Source organism: Thunnus albacares, chromosome 4 (assembly GCF_914725855.1).
Source record: "Thunnus albacares chromosome 4, fThuAlb1.1, whole genome shotgun sequence".
Taxonomy (NCBI): Eukaryota; Metazoa; Chordata; class Actinopteri; order Scombriformes; family Scombridae; genus Thunnus; species Thunnus albacares.
Window position 1 is genome coordinate 19594976 of NC_058109.1, and position 21063 is coordinate 19616038.

General features: G+C 40.6%; 3 protein-coding genes across 8 annotated transcripts in view; 1 reads left to right on the forward strand and 2 right to left on the reverse strand.

The window, feature by feature from the left end:
* Positions 1 to 16316, reverse strand: tmcc1b (transmembrane and coiled-coil domain family 1b). 5 transcript variants are annotated; one of them, XM_044347936.1, is made up of 9 exons: positions 16230 to 16316; positions 11243 to 11419; positions 9005 to 9044; positions 7460 to 8232; positions 3625 to 4044; positions 2854 to 2895; positions 1719 to 2203; positions 1488 to 1623; positions 1 to 1408 (listed from the first exon to the last, which is right to left on the reverse strand). In XM_044347936.1, the coding sequence occupies exons 4-9, from the start codon at positions 8057 to 8059 to the stop codon at positions 1094 to 1096; spliced, it is 1998 nt and encodes a 665-aa protein (XP_044203871.1). In that variant the 5' UTR covers positions 8060 to 8232; positions 9005 to 9044; positions 11243 to 11419; positions 16230 to 16316; the 3' UTR covers positions 1 to 1093. The 5 variants fall into 5 exon arrangements, with proteins under 5 accessions (XP_044203871.1, XP_044203868.1, XP_044203869.1 ...); XM_044347933.1 differs by having other exon boundaries at positions 9005 to 9048; XM_044347934.1 differs by lacking the exon at positions 16230 to 16316 and adding an exon at positions 14449 to 14556 and having other exon boundaries at positions 9005 to 9048.
* The window catches only part of LOC122980163 (transcriptional regulator QRICH1-like), a 20529-nt gene continuing 15722 nt past the window's right edge, over positions 16257 to 21063 (forward strand). The window contains exon 1 of one of the 2 annotated variants that reach the window (XM_044347921.1): positions 16257 to 16362. In XM_044347921.1, coding sequence (XP_044203856.1) covers positions 16350 to 16362 — 13 coding nt within the window. In that variant the 5' untranslated portion in view covers positions 16257 to 16349. The remainder of the gene's footprint in view (positions 16363 to 21063) is intronic. The other variant, XM_044347923.1, reaches the window with a different exon arrangement.
* Positions 17578 to 21063, reverse strand: part of LOC122980166 (extensin-like) — a 4275-nt gene continuing 789 nt past the window's right edge. The window contains exons 2-6 of the mRNA XM_044347925.1: positions 20147 to 20266; positions 19940 to 20055; positions 19491 to 19641; positions 19287 to 19408; positions 17578 to 19204 (exon numbers count right to left, since the gene is read on the reverse strand). Coding sequence (XP_044203860.1) covers positions 17765 to 19204; positions 19287 to 19408; positions 19491 to 19641; positions 19940 to 20055; positions 20147 to 20266 — 1949 coding nt within the window. The 3' untranslated portion in view covers positions 17578 to 17764. The remainder of the gene's footprint in view (positions 19205 to 19286; positions 19409 to 19490; positions 19642 to 19939; positions 20056 to 20146; positions 20267 to 21063) is intronic.

Here is a 21063-nt window from a genome sequence, read left to right on the forward strand (position 1 = left end):
GTTAGACTTTCATTTTCACCTTTTAAAACAGCAAATTTATTTGTCTTTAAAAAATAAAAAAAAATCAACTAAAAAGTATTACTATTTCATTGTCACTAATTGAACAGTACGGAAGCACTGAGTCTTTGAGCACTTTAACCGCTCTTCAAGTATGTTAATTCAGTTCACGGATTATTCTTCTGCAGTGGGAAATCCACTAGGATAGTGGGATCCAGTTGGCCAAGAGGGCAGGGTTGCAGCTCAAAACGAAAGGTTCTTGATAGTAATATCCTGGTTGTGGCAGAACCAGTGTTATTGACTTCACACATCCAAAAGGAACAAGTCGAGAACCCACCATTATTTGATCCAGTGACAAGTCTGATTCTACAGCAATGTAGCTGATGTGCAAGCACCCCGTTCTTCAGAGAGTAGTGAGCAGGAAGAGGAAGAGTTGGTCACACAAGCTAAAAGTTGAAAAGAGTAGGTGAAGAGGACAGAAATACTGTAGCAGACTGATGAAAAACCAGAAGAGAAAGAACTTACAAAAAGAAAGAGACGAATGTGGAAAACTGAATCAGCAGATAAGTGTCAGCTCATTACATTTAAACGAAGTAAAAAGCCATTATTTAGCTGTATTAAAAAATAGCAGTGAGTTCAAAACAATACCACTTGAATCAGCTCAAAAGTAATAAAACTCTGAATTACAATTTCTTCTGTGGAGAAACAATGCAAAGTTTTCCACATGTAAACAAATTCACTCAGAAGAGAGAAATCAAGTGTGCAGTTCTCTCGGCCCCTCCTTCAACTATACCCCCCATTCACCCTTACAGTGTGTGCTTGAGCCACAATTGCACCAAAGATTGCAAGTCAATACCAAACATCCGAACTTTTCTCCCCTTATTTTCCGTTTTATTCTTCTCAAAACACATTCCAGAAAGTGATGAGGTGACAAACCTCTGATGCAATCCTCCTGCGTGTTTTGAGAAGCTGCTCAACAGGAAGAAAAGGTCGGATTATTGAGATTCAACTCCCTGTATGGGTCAGTGTCCTCAGTTTACACATCAGCCTCAAACCCTCTGCTCCTTCATTGTTTAAATAAGCCTCTCCAAGCCGGTCATCTGGGGTGCAGGAGAAAGCGATGCACGTACTCTGAAATAGCATCCCAGTGCCTCCAGAGGAAGGCGAGGAGGATTATGAGGAGCAGCGTCGAAAGCGTGCGGCTGCGTGTTTTCATCAAAGGGACAACACAGTTAGCCACTGTGGACACAAACACCAAAAGGACTGCCATGACAGCTAGCAGCACATTGATAAGTTTTCCAAGAAGAGTCCGTGCTGTGGCATTCTCCAAACCCTCGAGCTGCACCACTTGCTGTTGCTGCTGCTGCAGCTCCATCTTGGAGATACGTGTCTGGCATGCCTCCAGCGCCTCCTGCAGGTCGGAGACAAAACTGTCAGTGAAATGGCTCTGATAACAAAACAGATACATTGTTTATTCTGGTGAAGCTTACCTGAATATCTCTCGCTCGTTCATAAGACTGATAAGCAATCTTCTCCTCCATGCTGGCTAGTTCCTGTTTCAAGTTAAGAATTTCATTCTGGTGCAGCTCCGTCAAGTCATTCAGTTGTTCTTCTAAACGTTCACACCTGCAAAATAGCGACGACAAAAGTACATCACAAACAGAGCATTTTCTTTCTACACACACAGACCTACTATACGACAGTGTGAAGACCTACGCTACCTGTATCGTTCCTCCTGAAGGGCCTCAATGATCATTGTGTAGTCCCGCTGATAGTGGGCTTTCAAGTTTTCAAAGGACTCCTCAAGTCGACCTTGGTTATCCCGGAGCTCTTGGATCTCATGGAGTATAGCATCGAAGCCTGAGGCCTGGGCATGTTCAAGAGTATTGCCCCTGGAGCTAGGGGGGCCTCCAGGGGCTCCAGTGGTGCTGTTGGCTCCTGCAGACCCAGAAGTAGCACTGGAACAGTCATCATCACTGGCATACTTTGGGCTGGACTGCAACTGTCCTGTCCCAAGGGTCCTCGTTCCCCCAGGGCCAACACCCTCATCTCCCTGGGTTTCATCCAAAGAGTCTTTCAGGGCTGAAATGTTATCAGCGCTTCCAAATTTGTTGCGGATGAGGGAAGCTATTTCTCTCGGCTTGGACACCACAGCTCCAGCTGCAGAATGAGTAGCTTGAGAGATGCTGGAGAGGCCACCTGTCACCTGTAATGACAATACGTAGGTGATACTCAGCCTGTGTCAAGTTGCTATATGACATCTGGTTTCATCACAATAAATGGTGCAGTAGGTGCACAATAGAGGATTTCTCAGTAAAAAAAAAAATCCTATGAGGTGGAAACATCTAGCATAATATGTGTGTGTGTTATCAATATTCAGCTGACAGTATTCAGATTTGAAAATGGAGAATTTATGGATCAAATGCACAGGCTGCATTGGTAAAATAAAATGCTATAGCTACCAGAAGGAACCTAGTCTGGAAGCCATTCGTTAATTATGTGTATGCATTTCTACCTCATAGGTTTGGTGTGATTTGAGCACTCAATAAAATATGATTTTGTGTGTTAAGCTGTGATAAAGGTTCATGATATCAATAGCTTATATGGCTTGTACATGGAAAACCATACACAGCTCATTTGTAATGAGCTCCATCTCTGTAAACTTTTACCAATACACCAGTGTGAGACAAAAACCACTTACATTTACCACTACCAACCTACAACTATTATGTCTATAGCTTTAAGCATGCCCACCACAACAACAAGCACAGATGCTCAATACAAAAATATACACAACATTTCAAAAGATTAGTGTCACTTCACTCAATTATATAAAAAAAATAAATATCCAATCACCTGGGAGTTCTGTGCGGCCATACGTGACTTCTGCAGCCTCCACTGTACAGTGGTGGAAACACAGTAAAACCAGACTTTTGTCACCATAGTAGTGATAAGAACCTTTTTTCCCAGAATCAGTGTTATTCAATAAAAGACTTTTCTGTGATTTTTGGATGCTATGAGCACCATAATCTAATAATTGCTATTAATTTCCACTGTAGAAGTCTTAGTGGGGGAAGCCCAACATCTAATACAGAATATACATAAAACAAACAATTTTCATGGCTACATACCACTAAGGGAAAGTGGAAAAACTTTTTTTTTTTTCAATCTTGGTGAACTGATCCTTTGACTGAAACAATTGAGGGACTAATTCAGACTTCTGCTTTTAGGTGAGACAGCCACCTCTGGTGTAACACTACAACAAACTACTATAAAAGACATTTCTCACAGCAGACATTTTGACTCCGCTCCAATTACATGAGACAGTAAACCATGCCAGTGAGTCAGCATGCACCATACTGGCAAACCCAAATGGAATACACCCATCAACGAATTTTAACACCTGTTTGACAAGTCAAATGTCTGTCATGAGATTGGTCTAATAACTACTAAGTTGTCCATTTACTCAGTCTACTAATGTAGATGGCATAGTTTAAACATTTTTGTAAAAAGGATATTTAACATGTAATCCTTTGTCAATAAAATTACATAAATCCTTTTAAATAATTCAGAGAAAGTGCATTTTGGCAACAAAAAAAATACTGAAAGCAATAGTGAAGCACACACCTTGGCTCCAACATCTTTCAACCCCTGGTGCATGTCTCGGAAAACATCTTTGGGCTGGCGAGGGATGCCATTGTGCTCCACCTCACGAAGTTTCCGGTGGTAGTGCTCCAGCTTCCTCTGCAGTTGCTGGATAGTCTGAGCTGACTTTTGATTTTTCTTCTCAAACACCTGTTTGATGCGTGTACTCTGCTGTTTGTCTGCATTATTAGCCAGTTTCAGGTATTCAGCCACATTGTCATCACGTGCGGTTTGTTCAATTTTGATTTGTTCTGTGAGCTTGAGGATCTTCTGTTGTAGTTGGGCAATGGCCTGCTTAGTTCGCTGGGGGTCTGGGGTACTGTCGACTACATCATACCCGTCTGCACCGTAGGACATGGCATTAGGTGACACTGCAGGTCCTGATCCATCGTAACGATCCAGCTGTTGAGAGAAGTGAACAGAAGTTCAAAATGTGAAAAAAATGCTGTTCAGTCACATTGTCACAGATTTTTCAATACTGCACTGTGATGCAAGCACTGAGTGAAGTAATACTGATATTACATCTGTAACTTTGAAATTTGTTGTGTATCATGTTGTCTCTCCCTCTAGTATACAGTATCTAATGTGAAGACTTGTACTTAAAAGAATGTGACTCTTAATGTTAATTAAAATGTTTAAGTAACATAAAAAAGTGGGCTCATCATATATTTAACATGTATGTCACTACACATTTACAACAGCAGATGGCGCCTGTAAAGTTCCCTTTTGACTGTCACTTCACGCCTCTAGTTCCAGGAGATGAACAGTACCAGTCAAAAGTTTGGACACACAACTCAAACACAACATTTTTCATGTTTCCTCTAAGTGATCATACTCGAGGGACAAAGCGCTTTTTGTGCTTGATTTTTGTATCTTTAAAGTATATCTATGTTCTTTTGTTTTTGATGTGATTATAATGGTGCACTTGGACATTGGCTATGACAACTCTTGCCCTATGATCCATCATTCAATAAATTTGAAATCCTGTTCAATTAACTATTCAATGACAACTCTACAACTTTCCTAGGTTGACTATGTATTTGCCCTATGTTCATTTTGACCCAGTGTTGAAACGTTTGATCTATTTGTAAAATTAAAGGCTTCAAAGCTATCGGTGTGCTCCAGTCCTTTTATTCCTCTGAAGTTTGCTTTCCTTTGAAAGTGTCTCATTCAGTCAAGTGATAAAAGTTTGCAAAATCTCTAATCTGGAGACTTATGGATGAAACAACAAACATCTTCAAGAACAAGCAGGTGGGGCTTAAGATCAGGTAGTTTGATCTAAATAGTTTTCAGATGATGAATGATGATTTTTTTCACTATTTTCTTTGTGATTTTTTTACAACAGCAATATTACCACAATCTTTTACCTATCACAGGGTCTGATGGGACAGTCACACTAAAAACTACTGGGTGTCTAAGGTATCAAAGCATAGTATTCAGTCACACAGAAGAGCAGAGCTGCACTTACATGCAGAGTGATGAGACCTACCTGGTGAAGTATGCAAGAACTATAAAGTCAACATTCTGGGTCTATCAGAGCTCAAACAAATAGGACTATTAACCTTTAAAAGAGTGAACACTGTTCGAGACCCCACAACTTAAATTACAGGTTTTGCATTCTCACTTATTACAAATGCAAACAAAAAATCCTGTGCAAACAGGTTCTGAGATAATGTATGTTTCAATGTGTATTTGTTGACAGGGACAACTAGTGTTTTAAGGAAGATATTCTTTACTGACTGGTATCTGGTTTTGAGGGACCATAAATGGACATCAGCTGAGCATTGTCAATTACTAATAAAAGGTCATAAACAGTTTTTATAAGCTGAGCAGGAACAGGAAGGTGCAATGCAGCCTACACTGAGTTGCAGGAGCTACGAGCAGTGTGGCATTCCAGAGATTTTCCTGTCATACTGCTGGTCTTATAGTGTGTAAATAATTTTTATTATCTGCTTTAATTACTGTATTGCTTTATACATTCTTCTTTTATACATTCCTCTTACTTTTTTGATGCAGCTACACTTTATTGGGGACATATATATACACCTTTACAGGTCTATATTTATATTCTGGGACTCTACTAGAATATCTTTGCATGGTTTACAGTTTGGAAAACTCCTTATTTAATTCATATTGACCCTTTATGCAACTCCTCAGTTCAGCCTCTGTCTGAAACAGGCTGTTTTAGCTCCTGTCTATTAAGGCCCCCTACCAATGAGCCCACTCTTCTGATTGGTTAGTTTAAGGAAGCTGCATCTTGGCTGACTTCCGGCAGCTATATTAACAAGCAGCAGTAGTAGGATTTCACTTCTTTTACTCGTTCTTAACTCAAAATGTCAACTTCTCAAATACATCCATACATGTTCGAGCTGAAATCCGATCCAAAGTATGAGAGGGGACAATACAAGCAACACATAGAGAAACCTTAGTAACAAATGCTACAGAATAGATGGCCATCTATGGGCATGCACAATGAGCTGAAGTCATCTCATAAGCAAGGTAGAAAAAAATGTCAAACGAAGCGTTCAGAGCCAGTTGAAGCCTGGGATTCTGACTCTCAGGGAGTATTTCTACATATGTTCACCTCGTGTTTTGGTACTTTGACCATGTTTAGCATAGATATCCGACATCATAACAGTATATACAGTACCAGTCAAAAGTTTGGACACACTTTCTCATTCAAGAGAATATGAAGGTGTGTCCAAACTTTTGACTGGTGCTGTAAATATCAGAAAATCACAACCATAATATTTCCCCTTTAACAAAGCCCTGCTTCAAGTGTCATTTTTTATTATTTTCTTTTAATCTCTTATGACAAAGGCATGTAAGCCCTTCCCTATTTTACAGTTTCATTGGTAATAACACTGAAGATGCTTTCAGATCATGAACGTTCTGTGTTGAAAAAAAAAAAAAAAACTAAACCAAATTAAATCATCCCACAAGTTTCAATTTGTTTATCCCTGCAAGCCTTCTCTGACCTGAAGTACACTCAGAGACAGCAAAGCTAAATTTAGAAAGGCTTAAAGGCACATAGTGACCAACCACTCAAAGGCAATCTCTGACCTTCCACAGCTGACAGCTCATCTACCCATTCACCGGTTCATCCAGGCACATATAAACCATTAACAGCCTTTTATCACAATTGCCCAGTTCACTTAATTTTGACATTCCTGCACAGATATTAGTGCATGAGTCCATTTTATCTTTTGTTTTTACAGCTAAAAAGCCAATAGGATGCTGACAAATACAAAGCATTTGTTTCCTAATGAGTGCACCGTGTCTCTGTTTCATGCCCTGAGGCAAACCTTTCTAAGAATACTAGATTAGAGTTTCAGAAATTAATTTCAGAATTTCAGAAAAATAATGAATCAGAATCTTACAGAACGACATTAAAGCTCCTGAAAACTTGGTTTCAAATCTTGAGTATTTAGCTTATTCATTAGTAAATAAGCAACAACCATAGTTTGGAGAATTGAACATATCCATAATTAGTATTTATTGAGACTCCAAATCTCATCATGGCGGTGTGGGTGTAGTTTGATCAGATTTGACTGACAGTGCTGGCAGTATAAGGAAACAACCTCACAACTATTATTACATTTTGATTCAAATTCTGATTGGTGCATCTAAATATATGACATCATCTTTTTCCAAGCCCTGCTTCAAATAAGTGGAAAAAGTAAGACAAAAACCCAAATACAGAAATCTCTCACGTGAAATAATCAAAACTTTGACAGAGAATTGTGTGTTCATGAAAAACCCCACCGCTCATAGTACAAAGCTGATTGAGCGAAGAAGCACATCACTGGACACTCACCTTGTCAGGTTCCTCAGTGGAGTGGTAACCGGATGTTAGCAGCATGTCTGCTAGAGCGGGGCTGGTTGGTGTGTCTGTGGTCGAGGAGGAGCGTGGGCGTCCAGCCTGCAGCAGGGCCTCATGGGTGCTGCGCCGGTGGATCTGGGGGCTACCTTTCTGGGGAGGATCCCCAGTGCCAGCCTTGCTGCGGCGGCTCTGCAAGCTGGTGCCTCGCTTCATCATTGGTGGAGCACCTCGGATCTGCTGCAGAACGCGGCTCAGAGCTGCGGGAGGGGCGGAAGCAGCAGGGTTGTCAGAATCCAAAGAGGGAGCCGAGGAGGCAGGAGCGTCCCCTACTTCTGACCCTACATCTGTGGGTTCGGAGGGAGGGGCGCCCGTGCAGGATGAGGCGGAGTCATGTGGGGAAACGGAGGAGCGTCGGCGCTGTGGCTGGAAGAACTGCTTTAGGCCATGGCCCAACGCTCCCATGTTCTCCAGGGCATTATGGGTGATTTTGGACAAGCCATGCTCTGACTCCGACGCCCTCCTGCCAACCTCTGTCTCCGCTCGGCCTCCTGTGTCCGGCTCCTCTGGACTCTGCTCACTACTACCCTGATCCATCAGAGACCTCCAGTTTCACAGTGAGGTTCTACTTGGGGGTGCAGGGGACTAGCTACGCCCCGACGACACCCCCCCTCTGAGAGGCTGGTTGAGCCGGGAAGCAGAGGGGATGGCGCTCAGTTGGGCCTTTTGAGTGGGCATGCATCTGTGGCTTGTCTCAATGTCATGCTTGTCTACCACAAAAGGAAAATAAAATGAATTATGACATGCAACAGTGAGTGATGAACATAATAAGCAGCAGCAGAATATAAAACAACAGCAAGCAAAGTATACTGGGTTGACACAGACATGACCACTTTTTAGCTGTTAAATAGAATTTTTCTTGTTAATTTTGTCTAAACAACTTTTTGCAAACAATCCACAATTGAGGAAAGTTTGATATTTTCTCTCCAAATCCATTTTAGCTTAAAAATCATGTGGCATGTTTTACAGCGCCAACCCACGAATGCAAAAAACAGTCTACAAAGTAAACACATTTTTAAGGTTTCTGAACAGTTTCTGAAATGCTCCAAGTTTATTTTAGTGCACAGGCAACTGCAACTGTTACAGGTTGATGATGCATCAAAGCCCAACTGTGCAAAAGCCCTCACCATGATTAACATTTCAGAAAGTATTCATTATGGAAAGTTATAAATCAACATAATTGAGAGTGCTTAGATGATGCTAACAAAGAAACTACAGAGTGTTAAAAAAATGTAAATGAAATTCTAAATGGACAGTGAAAGATATCTAATTCTTAACCGATTAAGTGTTCAGTGATCCCTGGTGGTCTCTTCTTTGCATCTCATTTTATAACAAGGCTAAATCCTGTAACATAAAGGACCATTCCAAGTCTTTGGTTCTCAAATGACAGCAAGTATTAAAGCCTTTTCGTTTACCAACATGTAATACGACAGCGATAATGAAAGTAAGAGAGGAGATGAGATAGTGTGACAGAGCGCTTACCATCAGCCCAGCCTCTCCTCTTCTGACTCACAACTCAGGACTGGCTAAATGAAGCGGAAATATAAAGAAAACATATAAAATTAGAATAATAGGTTTTGTTCTAAGCAAAAAAAAAAAGGAACTTTGGCGATCCGAGGTTAAATAAAAAAGGTATAGAATCACACACAGATCAAACAATTCAACCCATTAGTAGCTGGTTATGGATGTATAAAGGAATGTTACAGACAGGTTTAAAAGCTTCTAACATGCTGACTATAACAAACTGTCGACGAGCTAATGGACCATTGTTTAAAATCTCAAGAGCCAGCAGAAAGACAATGCATGACGCACTTTGTTATGTTTAAGGAAACTACAGTACATAACAGCCAATATGACATTTACATGACTTGACAACATTTACTTGGCATCAGATCCAGACTCACTGTTCAAGTGATAATGCTAATTCTACATAGAAACAAAACATGACATGAATACAGCTCAATAGTGCTCTAAGGAGCTGTCACTGCACAACTCATCTGTAGCTCATATATGGGGCGTGGGGGATGTTAGCCTGTCAAAGATCACTCCCGTCCTCCTTTTCTTCTGGGCCAACCAATGTGCACACTATCCTGACAAAACAAACATCTACTTATTCATTTTTTATGATTTCTTATATGACCAAATGGACATTAAGAAGATTTTTTTTTTTACAGTACCTGTGCTTATTTGACACTATCAGCAACACACGCAGCTCGACTGGTTTAAATCACGTGGACTCAAACCCAAAACATCAGCACTCATGAACGGCAGCTAAAGGTTTGATTGGTTTGCACAGCACATGCTTGAAATTACATATTCACATATTGTTCTTTTAAAAACTGGAATTACAGCTATTACTAAGGATGAAAACCACAATCTATAGACTTTTTCAGTACATTATCAACTGTACACTTACTGCTTTTCACAAAGACTAAAATACAATATATTTTTCAACAGCAAGTTTCTGTCGTCAAGTAACCAGACTGTTGTTCCCTTAGGTACTCAAGAAAATATCCAAAGCCTGTTAAAGGTGATGGGTCTGGTCTGACTATGTAATAAAATGACTCAGCAAAACTACAAAGTATCATTTAACAAGCCAGCAGCACAATCTAGCACCAAAAACACTACGAAATGCTCCATTAGTGATACACACTGACTCATTATGTCCTGTTGTTACAGCTGCAGTGTTGGATTAGAAAGCACTTTGTTAAAGGGTAGGTGGCAGTGAATAATAGTCTGATGATGAAAAGAGTATCCCTACCGATGCTGATCAGCATCCTTCAACAAAAGGCCATTTCAATTTTAAATTGCATTAATATTCACCCACAGTCCTGACTCATTTCACTCATTACTCAAAACATTAATTATTTGCATGAAGCATCGCTCCCCCTTGCAAGGACAATACTGTGAGTATAAACTGTCTATTGGTGACTCTAAACTGCATTCTCTTGAAAATAAGTTTATATTTTTTGAGATATTACAGCAAACCATGATGAAGTCTCTATAGACATAAACATAACACAACTATATAGACAACCAATTAAACACTAAAATCCATTGTTTTATGAAAAACAGTAGCTATATGACTATCGTTCCTGACTCCTGAATCACTGAAAACAGAGACAGCCACTCAGTGATTCAGTGCAATGCAAACGCATTAAGCTTTGTACGCTTGAAATTTAAGACTAGACGTTCGCAACAAACACAGACGTTGAACTATATCTTTCATCAGCAATTAAAATACAATGGCGTCCGACTCCTCCAGGCTGAGGGCAAACTGTTCTCTTTGAAGTGGGTCACACAACGTTCGCCTGTCACTCTCTGCACATGTAGTGCACCAAGGTCACACCATCTACAGAATGATGTGCATTTCTAGAAGCATTTAAGCTTTTGTGTTGAGGAAACATTTCTGTAAGTGGGTCCAATTCCAAACTGGAGGCAATTTGGGTTAATGCTACATCATAGACCTACATACGTTTTTACACTTTCCTATCTTCCCATATCGGTTACAATTATTTGCTAAAAAATGGGGTGAATAGCGTTCTTGCAGCAGGGAACACTCCATTTTTTATTGCATAGTAAAATACAGGTGAAAATGAGTTTAAACTGATAAAACCTGTTTTAAAATCATATACTAATAGCAATAAGTCATAAGGATATGCTATAGTTAGGTTAGAGGGACACTCGACTCAGCAAGAGTTGAAGGGCAGATGAACATACCTTCAGATGTGGTCATCAGCAAATGATGTGTGGATCTTTTAACACAGAAAAAGGAATAATAATCCAAGCGAATTTCCAGCAACACTTCCTCTCGCTAATTCTTCCAAAAGGAAATCTGGTGGGATAGCTGTCAAACTTTAGTCAGCTGTTTCCATGGACATTTAGAAAAATCACGTGCTGCAAAAGAAAAAAAGAAAAAACAGAGAGGCCTGAAAAGCTGTTTGTTATAAGGGAATGCTGCCATTTTCAAACTGACAATCTTCAGACACACAGACATATTTCTCATAAATGTTGATACTTATATGATAAATTTAACATGTTAAAGGGGTGCCGCATGTACATAAGTCTACTGTAGCCAAATGTTAAAGGTAAACTATGCAGGATTTTCCTAAAAAATAATGTATAGACTCATACAAGAATAATCCCTCTCAATCATCACTTATGACCCACTAGAGGTGTGTGTGGGTGTATTTATCTACAGAGACTCTGCTCTCTGCCTGTTTTTTCTTATTTTCTAATTATTTTGCTGTGTTTGGGACGCTTCTGGCCGTGTGAGGTCGGGACTCGTAGCGTAGCAACCAGGTTACATCGCTGGCTCCGTCTCTCTCCTCTGCTCCGCTCTGCTCTCTGTCTCTGTGTAATGGATGTATAAAGAGCTGCGGGTCTGTGTGTGTGTCTGCTTGACCAAGGGCGGAGCTGTGCTACAGCGGACAGGATGAAGCTCTGCATTTAAACAAAATCCGGCAATGCTGCACCTTCCAGCAGGGTTGTGCAAAGGCGTGGGCGTGTTTATTTGTGCTTTAGAATGTAACTGCCATAAAACAATCAGAAAATAAAGTTTTATTTATTTGATTCATAGCTTTATTGTCAGCAGTGCCGCTCGCTCTCTTCATTCACTAGCTCGCTCGACCACCGCTGCTCTCTCTCTCTCGCTCTGAGCCGGGGAGGAGGGGCCAACTTTGAATGCTGCGTGTTTACAAACAACAACTAACAAATCCTGCATAGTATATCTTTAAGGAAACGAGGAGTTTTTAACCACAAGTGGCAATGTTTTGATGAGTGTGACATCTATTGTTTCAGTCTCTCCAGGAATTGCACCCATCCACACATTGTTTCACAAGGGCTTACAATTCTGTCCAGCCCTGCAGTCCCTAAACTCTACAGAGCTTTTTAGACCCTTTTCGCCCATTGCTTTGGATGTACAGCCCAAAATTTCTGCTCTCATCGACCCAGTTTCCATCAGCAGGAGACAGCTGATTTCAGCAGCACTAAGTGGCAAACAGACAAAGTTAACCACTAGCTGGTGAGCAAAAGTGCAACATTGTGCATGCTAAAGACTCATATCTTTGACTGGACTTGGTACAGACCAGAGTGTTTTCAGGTTGTTGTGGAGTTCTTCTGTGTCTGTGTGGCCCACACAAATCACTGAATGCAGGTTTACAGTTAAAACTCCACGGCGTACCTTGAATGTCAGATAAATTACAAGACACATAATCTCTGTAACTGTAGCCCATCCATGTCAAAAGGAGGTCACACAAAGCTTGTACAAGTCTGTGGCTTCATAACTTCAAGATCTCCTCCGAACATGTTTTAAGATGTATATAAAATACTCAGAATAATAATTTGTCTGATATGGTTTTTCCACAAAAAAGTTGAATTATCTAGTTGGAAATTCTTAAAATTACATCTCCTCCTTCTCCCTCATTAAAAATCCATAATCTATCAATATGTAATTATTTTTCATTTAAAAAGTCTAACTGCTGGACACAAGATGTCTCCTACTTCACAGTAAAGTCAATTTCCAGTGTATGTTCACTGGAGGCTTCAAGTTTCCACATCACACTTGTGTATATTGGACCAGGATCAGCTTCCAAAATAGCTGTGATGTATCAAATCATGCTGGTAGGGTACGCCCCTTTAACTTAGATTTTCAATGAGCACAGAGAAACTTTCCACTTTCAGCAGATGAATGTGAAAACAGCCTTCAAGTGTCAAACTCTGCACATACAGACAGGTGACAAATTAAAGGAAAGACCAACATAAAGTGTCTTAGTAAGGTGTAGGGCCACCGTGTGCCACCAGAACAGCTTCAATACACCTTAGCATTGGTTCTACAAGTCTCTGAACTTTACTGGAGGGATGAACGCCATTTTTCCAAAAGATATCCCCTCGTTTGGTGTTTTGATGATACTAGTGGAGAGTGCTGTCTAACACGTCAGTCCAAAATCTCCCGTAGGTGTTAAACTGGCCAAAACTGGGCCTGCTCAGCATTTTCATACATGCCACAGAGTGCGATTGGATGTTATTTGCTTTATTGTACCATGCAGTGCAACTGTGTGGAAGCATCTGCATTCTTTATGTTTCTCCACTCATTTATTCAGGCTTTTCCTTTAATTTGTCAACCATCTGTACATCATTTGATGAAACAGTGAAGGTCAAACATTCAACTGAAGGAACAAGAAAAAAAACACATTTTTGAGTGGAGGGGAACTTTAAACAGGAACACGTGTTTCAATTTTATACAGCACAGGCCTCCGAGGCCTTACAGCTTAATTAACTGTATAATGTTAATTAATAGTGCCGAATAGCCCCTTAGGGAATATCTGCAGGGCATGAGCTGTTAGTCTGTTTTCTAAAAGAGTCGCATCTAAGATAAAAATCAATCAACGTGACATTTAAACGCCAAATGTATTGATAGGAACAACGCCCTCCGTGTGAACAGGATACAGACAGTGATACGTGCATTCCGATGATATCATCACCACTTCAGTACCAACACCTGATGTAACAATGAAGGTTCCTGTTTGATTAGACTCGTCTTGTGCAAAATGAAAACTTCCATTACAACACAATAACATTAGAAAGCTCCCCGCCCAAACACAGCCGAGTTCATTAGTAAACAATAAGTTACAGGTGCATTGAGTGTCATTAGCGTTAACTGTAGCGACGTGTATACATAAAGCTAAAAGGCTTGCCGGTGCGATAAATGCAGTTATGTACACAAATAAAAGGATGAGTAACGTTGCTAAGTTACTGCACATAGCCGGAGCCCAACGGTTTTACGTTAGCTGGAGTTAAGAAGAGGATGAAATTAGCAGCTCGCTAGCTAATGTTCGTAGGCCTGACCTTTAAAAATACTCCTCTGTAAGCTGCAATTGCTGAAAACGTCAATGTAGTTTATAGTTTTATTCCAGGGTGTTCCTAACCGTGGTGGAAGATAAGCTCTGAATACATCGTTGCCCCCGTTTTGATGGCTTGTCTGCTCCTCCACCAGCAGCTAGCAGTATAAGCTATCGTGGTGCACCGGAGGCTGTTCATTTTACTTCACGGTGCACACCGGTGCTGCTGTGCGGGGCGAGGTCATAGTGCTATTGGTGTGGACACATTAGGGTCATTCTCTGAATTTTGCATTCATGACAGTTCCCTTTATCACCCCAGACCCAAACTGTCGAGTGCGAAGATTGTAAAAAACAATTTACTACATTTCACAATTAATTTCTTTTACAATATACACTGAAGCATGAGCCTCTGTGTTCAGGGTTTAGTAAGAATAAGAGTGTATGGTACCCTGGATATTCAAGGGTTAAGAGTCCATTCACAAATTAGGGGCCCTGTGGCTTTCAAAGGCTACAACAAGAGCATCTAACGATTATTTTGCCATTTTATATTGTTTTTTTCTGCTTAGAATATTTCTCTGGCCTCCAGTGAATTGCCAAATGTCAGGCCATGTTTTGCAAACTATTTATGCAATGAAACAAACGAAAAAATATGTGTAGATTTATCATCAGTGCTGCAGCTGCTAATAAACAGACTCAGCTCTTGTGGTTTTAACATTCAGGCTCATTAGCCTAACCAAACATTAGTGGTCAGATAGTGGCCGCATGCAATGTGACACGTGTGACAAATTCTCAAGTACGATCCAGTAGATTACTGTAAAATTATTTTTTTTAGGAGTCTCCTCTTCACCTGTTTTAACAAATTCAAAATACTGAATATGAAATACTACATCAGAATATGAGAGTAATGTTTAGGATTTTGGTTGTTGTTTTATTATCACATAGCTATAATTTACTTTTTAATAAAAGCTGCATTACAGTTAAGTGATACTCTACATGTTTAGCCATCACAGTAAATTATTCTCCTCAATACCTCTCAACATACTTGTATCTTTGATAGTGTAATAAAGTACCAAATGTCTCATTATTGATATCTACATACTGTGGTATCTGTTTTTGTTATTATCAACTTTAATGGAATTGGTCATTAACAATTGAACTCCATATTTTTCCAGATATGCAACAGAATCTGACAGCATTCATCCTACAACAATCCTCATAGGTGTGAAAAGCTCAAACACACCAGGTGAAAGTCAGAGTGGAGGTATTGGATGACCATCTGTCACATAACTCCCACCAGGCTTTCTTAATCACACCTTTGAGTCTTGATTAAAAGGTGGCGTATTAGTTCCTACAATGTGGGTTTGTATCAGCTAAGAGTCCCCTCGTTTATCGTTAAATCAACCAGTGCTTAATTGAGGACAAGTCAAAGCTGTTCAGCTCAACGTAACGTTAACTGGTGCAATTAATTTTGCATTTCCTGGCCTGACCGCTGTGGAGAATATAATTGAATCAGGCCTGGGTGTTGTCTCCAAAGTAGAACCTTTGCTGATTTTTGCCTATATATGAAATGAGCAACGGTTACATTTTCGTATCATTTCAGATGTAAATAAATCTAACATCGCCCATCCAGACTATCCTGGGTGGTAAATCAGGCGCTTACTCTCCGCTTGGCCACCCAGCCTGTCAGTTAGCAGGTTTGGCTAAGGTTAGCTGCAGGCAAACACGGCACGTCGCCGAGCGGCAGCGGCGGCAGCATACACACCGTTAATCAACCTTAGCCCTTGTGCAGGTCGGATAACAGAACATGGAAACACATTTCATTCATAGAGTAGCTCATAAAATGTGTGTTTTGCTAGGCTTCAACTTACATGGGCGCTGAGAGGATTGTGTTGATGACCGTTCATTTCTCCCGATGGTGGAACACTCCCACGGTGACGTCAATGGCTCAACGTCAGAACAGCTGAGCAGCAGACAGATGACCATCCCATATGAACCGTGCAGGTGAGCCGGACAGGGAGGTTTATAGCAATGTTATGCACTTATGGCTACATTTTTAGACTCAAAGTGGCTGCAGTGTCTATTGAGGACACTGGGGTCATGTCCTCAGGTTTTGTTGTGTCCCCCCCCCCCCCCCCCCCCCCCCAGGCAAACTGGTGGTTTGGATAGAGTTACAGTCTATTGTTTATTTCTGAGCACTCAAGCCCAACTGTAAACAATAATACAATTTGTACTGCAGTTTTCATGGTGAAACTCAAAGTGCTATATTATTAACATAGAACACACATACACAACATATAGAAAATAATGAGTTAAGATGACAAAGCCTTCCTGAATAGAAAAAAGCCCTCATCATGATTGAATAATTACATTTCATAAAGTATTATATAAATGTATAAATAAACAGAATTGAGAGTGCTTGGATGATGCTAACAAAGACTACAGAGTGTGAAGAAAATGTAAATAAACTTCAGTAAATTGGTGGTTTGGAGGGAGTTAGTCTATAATTAAAAAAAAAAAAAAAAACACACACACACACACACACACAGGGTGTTTAAGTGATTCAATTATTTTACACTCAGTATATTTAAATTTGACATATTTTAGTCCGTCAAAAAATAAAATGGTCAGTAGGCCATTTCCCCATCTGAATGTTGTTTCAGCCAGTGTGTGAACTTTGAAACAGCTATAGCTGAAACGGTTAGTTTATAGATTGACAGAAAAGTAATCAGCAGCTAGTCTATTAATCATTTGAGTATTTTTTTTTAGAGCAGGTATTAAAAGATTTATTGCTTCCTCCTTTTGAAGGAATATCTGCTGGTAAACTTTTTGGGGTTTTGGACTGTTGGTCAGACAAAACAAGCAACTAAAGACATCATGTTCTGGGGAATTGTGATAAGGCATTTTTCACTATTCTGTCATTTTGGAAACCAAACAGCTGATTAATCAAGAAAATAGTCAGATCAATCAATGAAAACAGTTGCAGCAGCCCTGGAAACAGCATTGATTTTGAAAAATAAAATTTGCAGAAAACACTGTATATGTGTATAAATAAATAAACAAACAGGATAAATAAAAACAATTTGAAAAGTTGGGTGGGGGGACAAAATAGGAAGATGTGGATTCATGTAGACCTCAGTGTTCCTAGAATCCGACCTATGACCTTGAATGTCTTTACCCACCATTATTAAGAAAACAAATTCAGACAGTAACCGTGTATATAATATTGTCCTTTATTTGTCCTCTCAGGAAAATGTACATTTTGAATCCCTCTTGCTAAATGCTATAGGCAAAAAAAAAAAAAGCTATTTGCCCTTCAACAACGTGGCGATCCATTTAGCCAAATCTGTGACCAAAACGTATGAAGGGAAGTCTGTAATGTTCCTGGGAACCACCAGCAGTGCCATCACCAATTCCTAAAGGATAAAGAAGGGGGCATTGTGTGGTGTTGATTCTGATCAGCTGAAGCAGGAGTTGGAGGCGTGGTTGGATGATCTAGAAATACAGGCTGCTGAGGAGCATAATAAAGTGGCATATAAGGGTGTTGGTAGTAAAATGGCTTTTGAATAGAAGGCTTTAGAGTCGTAGTTGCAGTGGTTGTTGAGGTGGTGGCAGGAGCTGCAGTTTGAGATTGAGTACTTTGCTTTTGAGGCGGATAAAACATGGGGATCTGATAAGTCTGGGGATACACATGTGGTTTGGGCTGCTGGAGAACAGGTTTGGGATCCTGAACAGCTTGGGGTTGATCTCCTGGAGGCACTGGGCGATTTGGGAATGGCAAGAAAGGATATGGAGAGAGCACTGGAAACTGTGGCTGCTGGGGAAAATTAGGCTTCCCATCATGCTCCGTAGGGGCAGGTGTGGTTACCAAAATCTCTGCGCTAGTGGCAGGAGGAGGAGGAGGTGTGGTTGGAGTATCCGGAAATACAGGCTGCTGAGGAGGAGCATAATAAAGTGGCATATAAGGGTGTTGGTAGTAAAATGGCTTTTGAATAGAAGGCTTTAGAGTTGTAGTTGCAGTGGTTGTTGAGGTGGTGGCAGGAGCTGCAGTTTGAGATTGAGTATTTTGCTTTTGAGGTGGATAAAACATGGGGATCTGATAAGTCTGGGGATACACATATGGTTTGGGCTGCTGGAGAACAGGTTTGGGATCCTGAACAGCTTGGGGTTGATCTCCTGGAGACACTGGGCGATTTGGGAATGGCAAGAAAGGATATGGAGAGAGCACTGGAAACTGTGGCTGCTGGGGAAAATTAGGCTTCCCATCATGCTCCGTAGGGGCAGGTGTGGTTACCAAAACCTCTGCGCTAGTGGCAGGAGGAGGAGTGGTTGTTGAATGGAAAATTCCAGGTACCATAGGGAATTGTGGGGGAAAAGGATAGAGATACTGTGGAGACTGCATTATCTGAGGTAATTGTGCCGGAGGAGCAGCAGTGTTTTTATCAGCTGTAGACTGTATTGGTGGCACAGGTCTGGGAAACAAGGGGAACTGAGGGAACTGTGAATACTGTGGCATGAACGGGAATGCAGGTTGCTGAGCTGCAGGCACTTCTTGGTTTTCAGTGTCAGGCCCGGAGTCTGCAGCAGCACTTGAAGGAAGCTGTGGAAGTTGTGGTGCCGGTGCATCTGTGGGAGCAGTGGGACTCTGTGTTTGAGGAGCGGGCCCAGGAAACACTGGGTGTTGTGGAAAAATCGGGAACTGAGGGTACACAGGATACTGTGGGAACTGACCACCATCACTAGAAGGCGTAGTTGTTGCTGTTGTAGGCTTAACGCTCGGTAATGAAGGGCATGTGATTAAGAGCTCAACATCCGCCAACAGGAGAGAAAGTAAATACTCCTCATCCTGCAAATAAACAAACCTGATTAAATCAAAAGCATGTGTGCATTTCAGCTTCCATTTATAACCACAAGAGGGCCCACCATACCTTCATTTCTATGCACGAGCCTCCGGGGTAGGGCGCAGTGAGCGTAAGTCCTCCAGAGAGCTCTTCAACAGCAAATCCACAACTGCTGCAGACGGATGAAAGGGACTTCCAAGTGCCAGACACTGCAACAGTTTATTGTCAAATGAGAAAATAGATTAAAACCGTTTTCTAAACACATTGAATTCCCAAATATAAGTCATTTACCTTTAACTTTGAGTTCACTTGCTGTTACACCAACAATCTTGAGCACCATTCCAGTTGGGAAACAGGAAATGGAGGGTAGTGGTGACACAACTGGGCAAGACATTGTCATTGGTGCCCCTGATAAACGCAGTGGTAGTACATATTTGCCACCCTGAAGTACAAAAGGATTGTGAAAAAAAAAGAAAGGTTAAGCGCAATATCTAAGAATTCTACATTGGTTCAAGGGTGACAGCTGCAAATCTACACTATTTACTGGGGAAAAGGGAGCAGTTTTTTTTTTGTTTGTTTTTTTTAAAAAGACAATTATTAAGAAATGATGGAAATTCAGCCTTGGGAAGTATGTCGACATGTGTAGATTTCACTGTTCAGAGCAAGACATGCAAGCTAAGCAACTGATTTAAGGACATTCATGAGATATGGTGGATATTGTCATGCAAAATGAACCTAACCTGTTGGGTAACATGGCAGCCCTGGTAAGGTGCAGCAAAGAGCACATCTCTGCGGGACCTCTTCACAAAATAGCCACAGCTTGAGGGCATTTGAGACAGAGGAATAGGTCCCTCACCTGTTTAACATTACAAAAAAAAAAAGTTTACTTTTAGCTGTGTATCGTGCATTCATCGGCCAATATTCCACATTCCTTATAGGTAGCCTACCACTATCCACAAGAAAACGAGGAGCTCTGGTCTGTTTGACCTTCAAAGTCATCAAGTTGTCACCACATTGCACTGATGGATCCATGCGCTTGAGTTTTGCATCCATCAAACTGTGCAACGCTGAAAACAAGCACAAATCCAGTCAATTCACCGTGCCATTAAAAACTGTTAACATTGTACTGAATTCATTTATTCACAAAAAACATATACTAATACTGCATCAGCCTTAGAAAAAGCCTCTGTATCTATATTTATGATAAATCAGATAACCCGAGCCTCTGTTTAATGAAAAAAAACAAAAACAAAAAACCCCACTGCATTTGTAGTTTCCTACAGACCTGATTAAGCCAGCTACAGTAACTTTCATTGCTAAACAGTCAACAAGAAAAGTATCCTGAGATTTCTTTAGGTTTTGGACACAGGTATTTGGAGGGGTGGTCAAGTAATTAGTCCATGATTAATCTGATACTATAAGAAATAATAGCAAAGCAAAATATAGATTTGGAAATAGCAACTGTTCCTCATATATGTTAATTGCATGGACAAAATACTAGGAACACTTTAATATAATGGACTCCAGTACACCACTATGACCTCATTAATAAAAAGTAGAATTATCCCCTTTCTGACAATGTCAACAAACTGAAAATGTATAAGCTTAATAAAAGTAGAATTCATGGCAGAGCTGTTATATTGGATTGCATTAGATTTGGTGTAATTTTGTTATCAGTGAGTGTAACTTTGGCATTCAGGTTTAATCTGCCCACTCTTGATTATTGTCTCAGAATGAGACCAGTGAGAGGGGAGGGGGGCAGGTATGTGTTGGAGGTGGGTGCTCATTTTCTCCATATTAGTTATATGCCAATGAATGTCCATCACTAATGTATGCTTTCAAACAAACAAACATCCCAGAGATA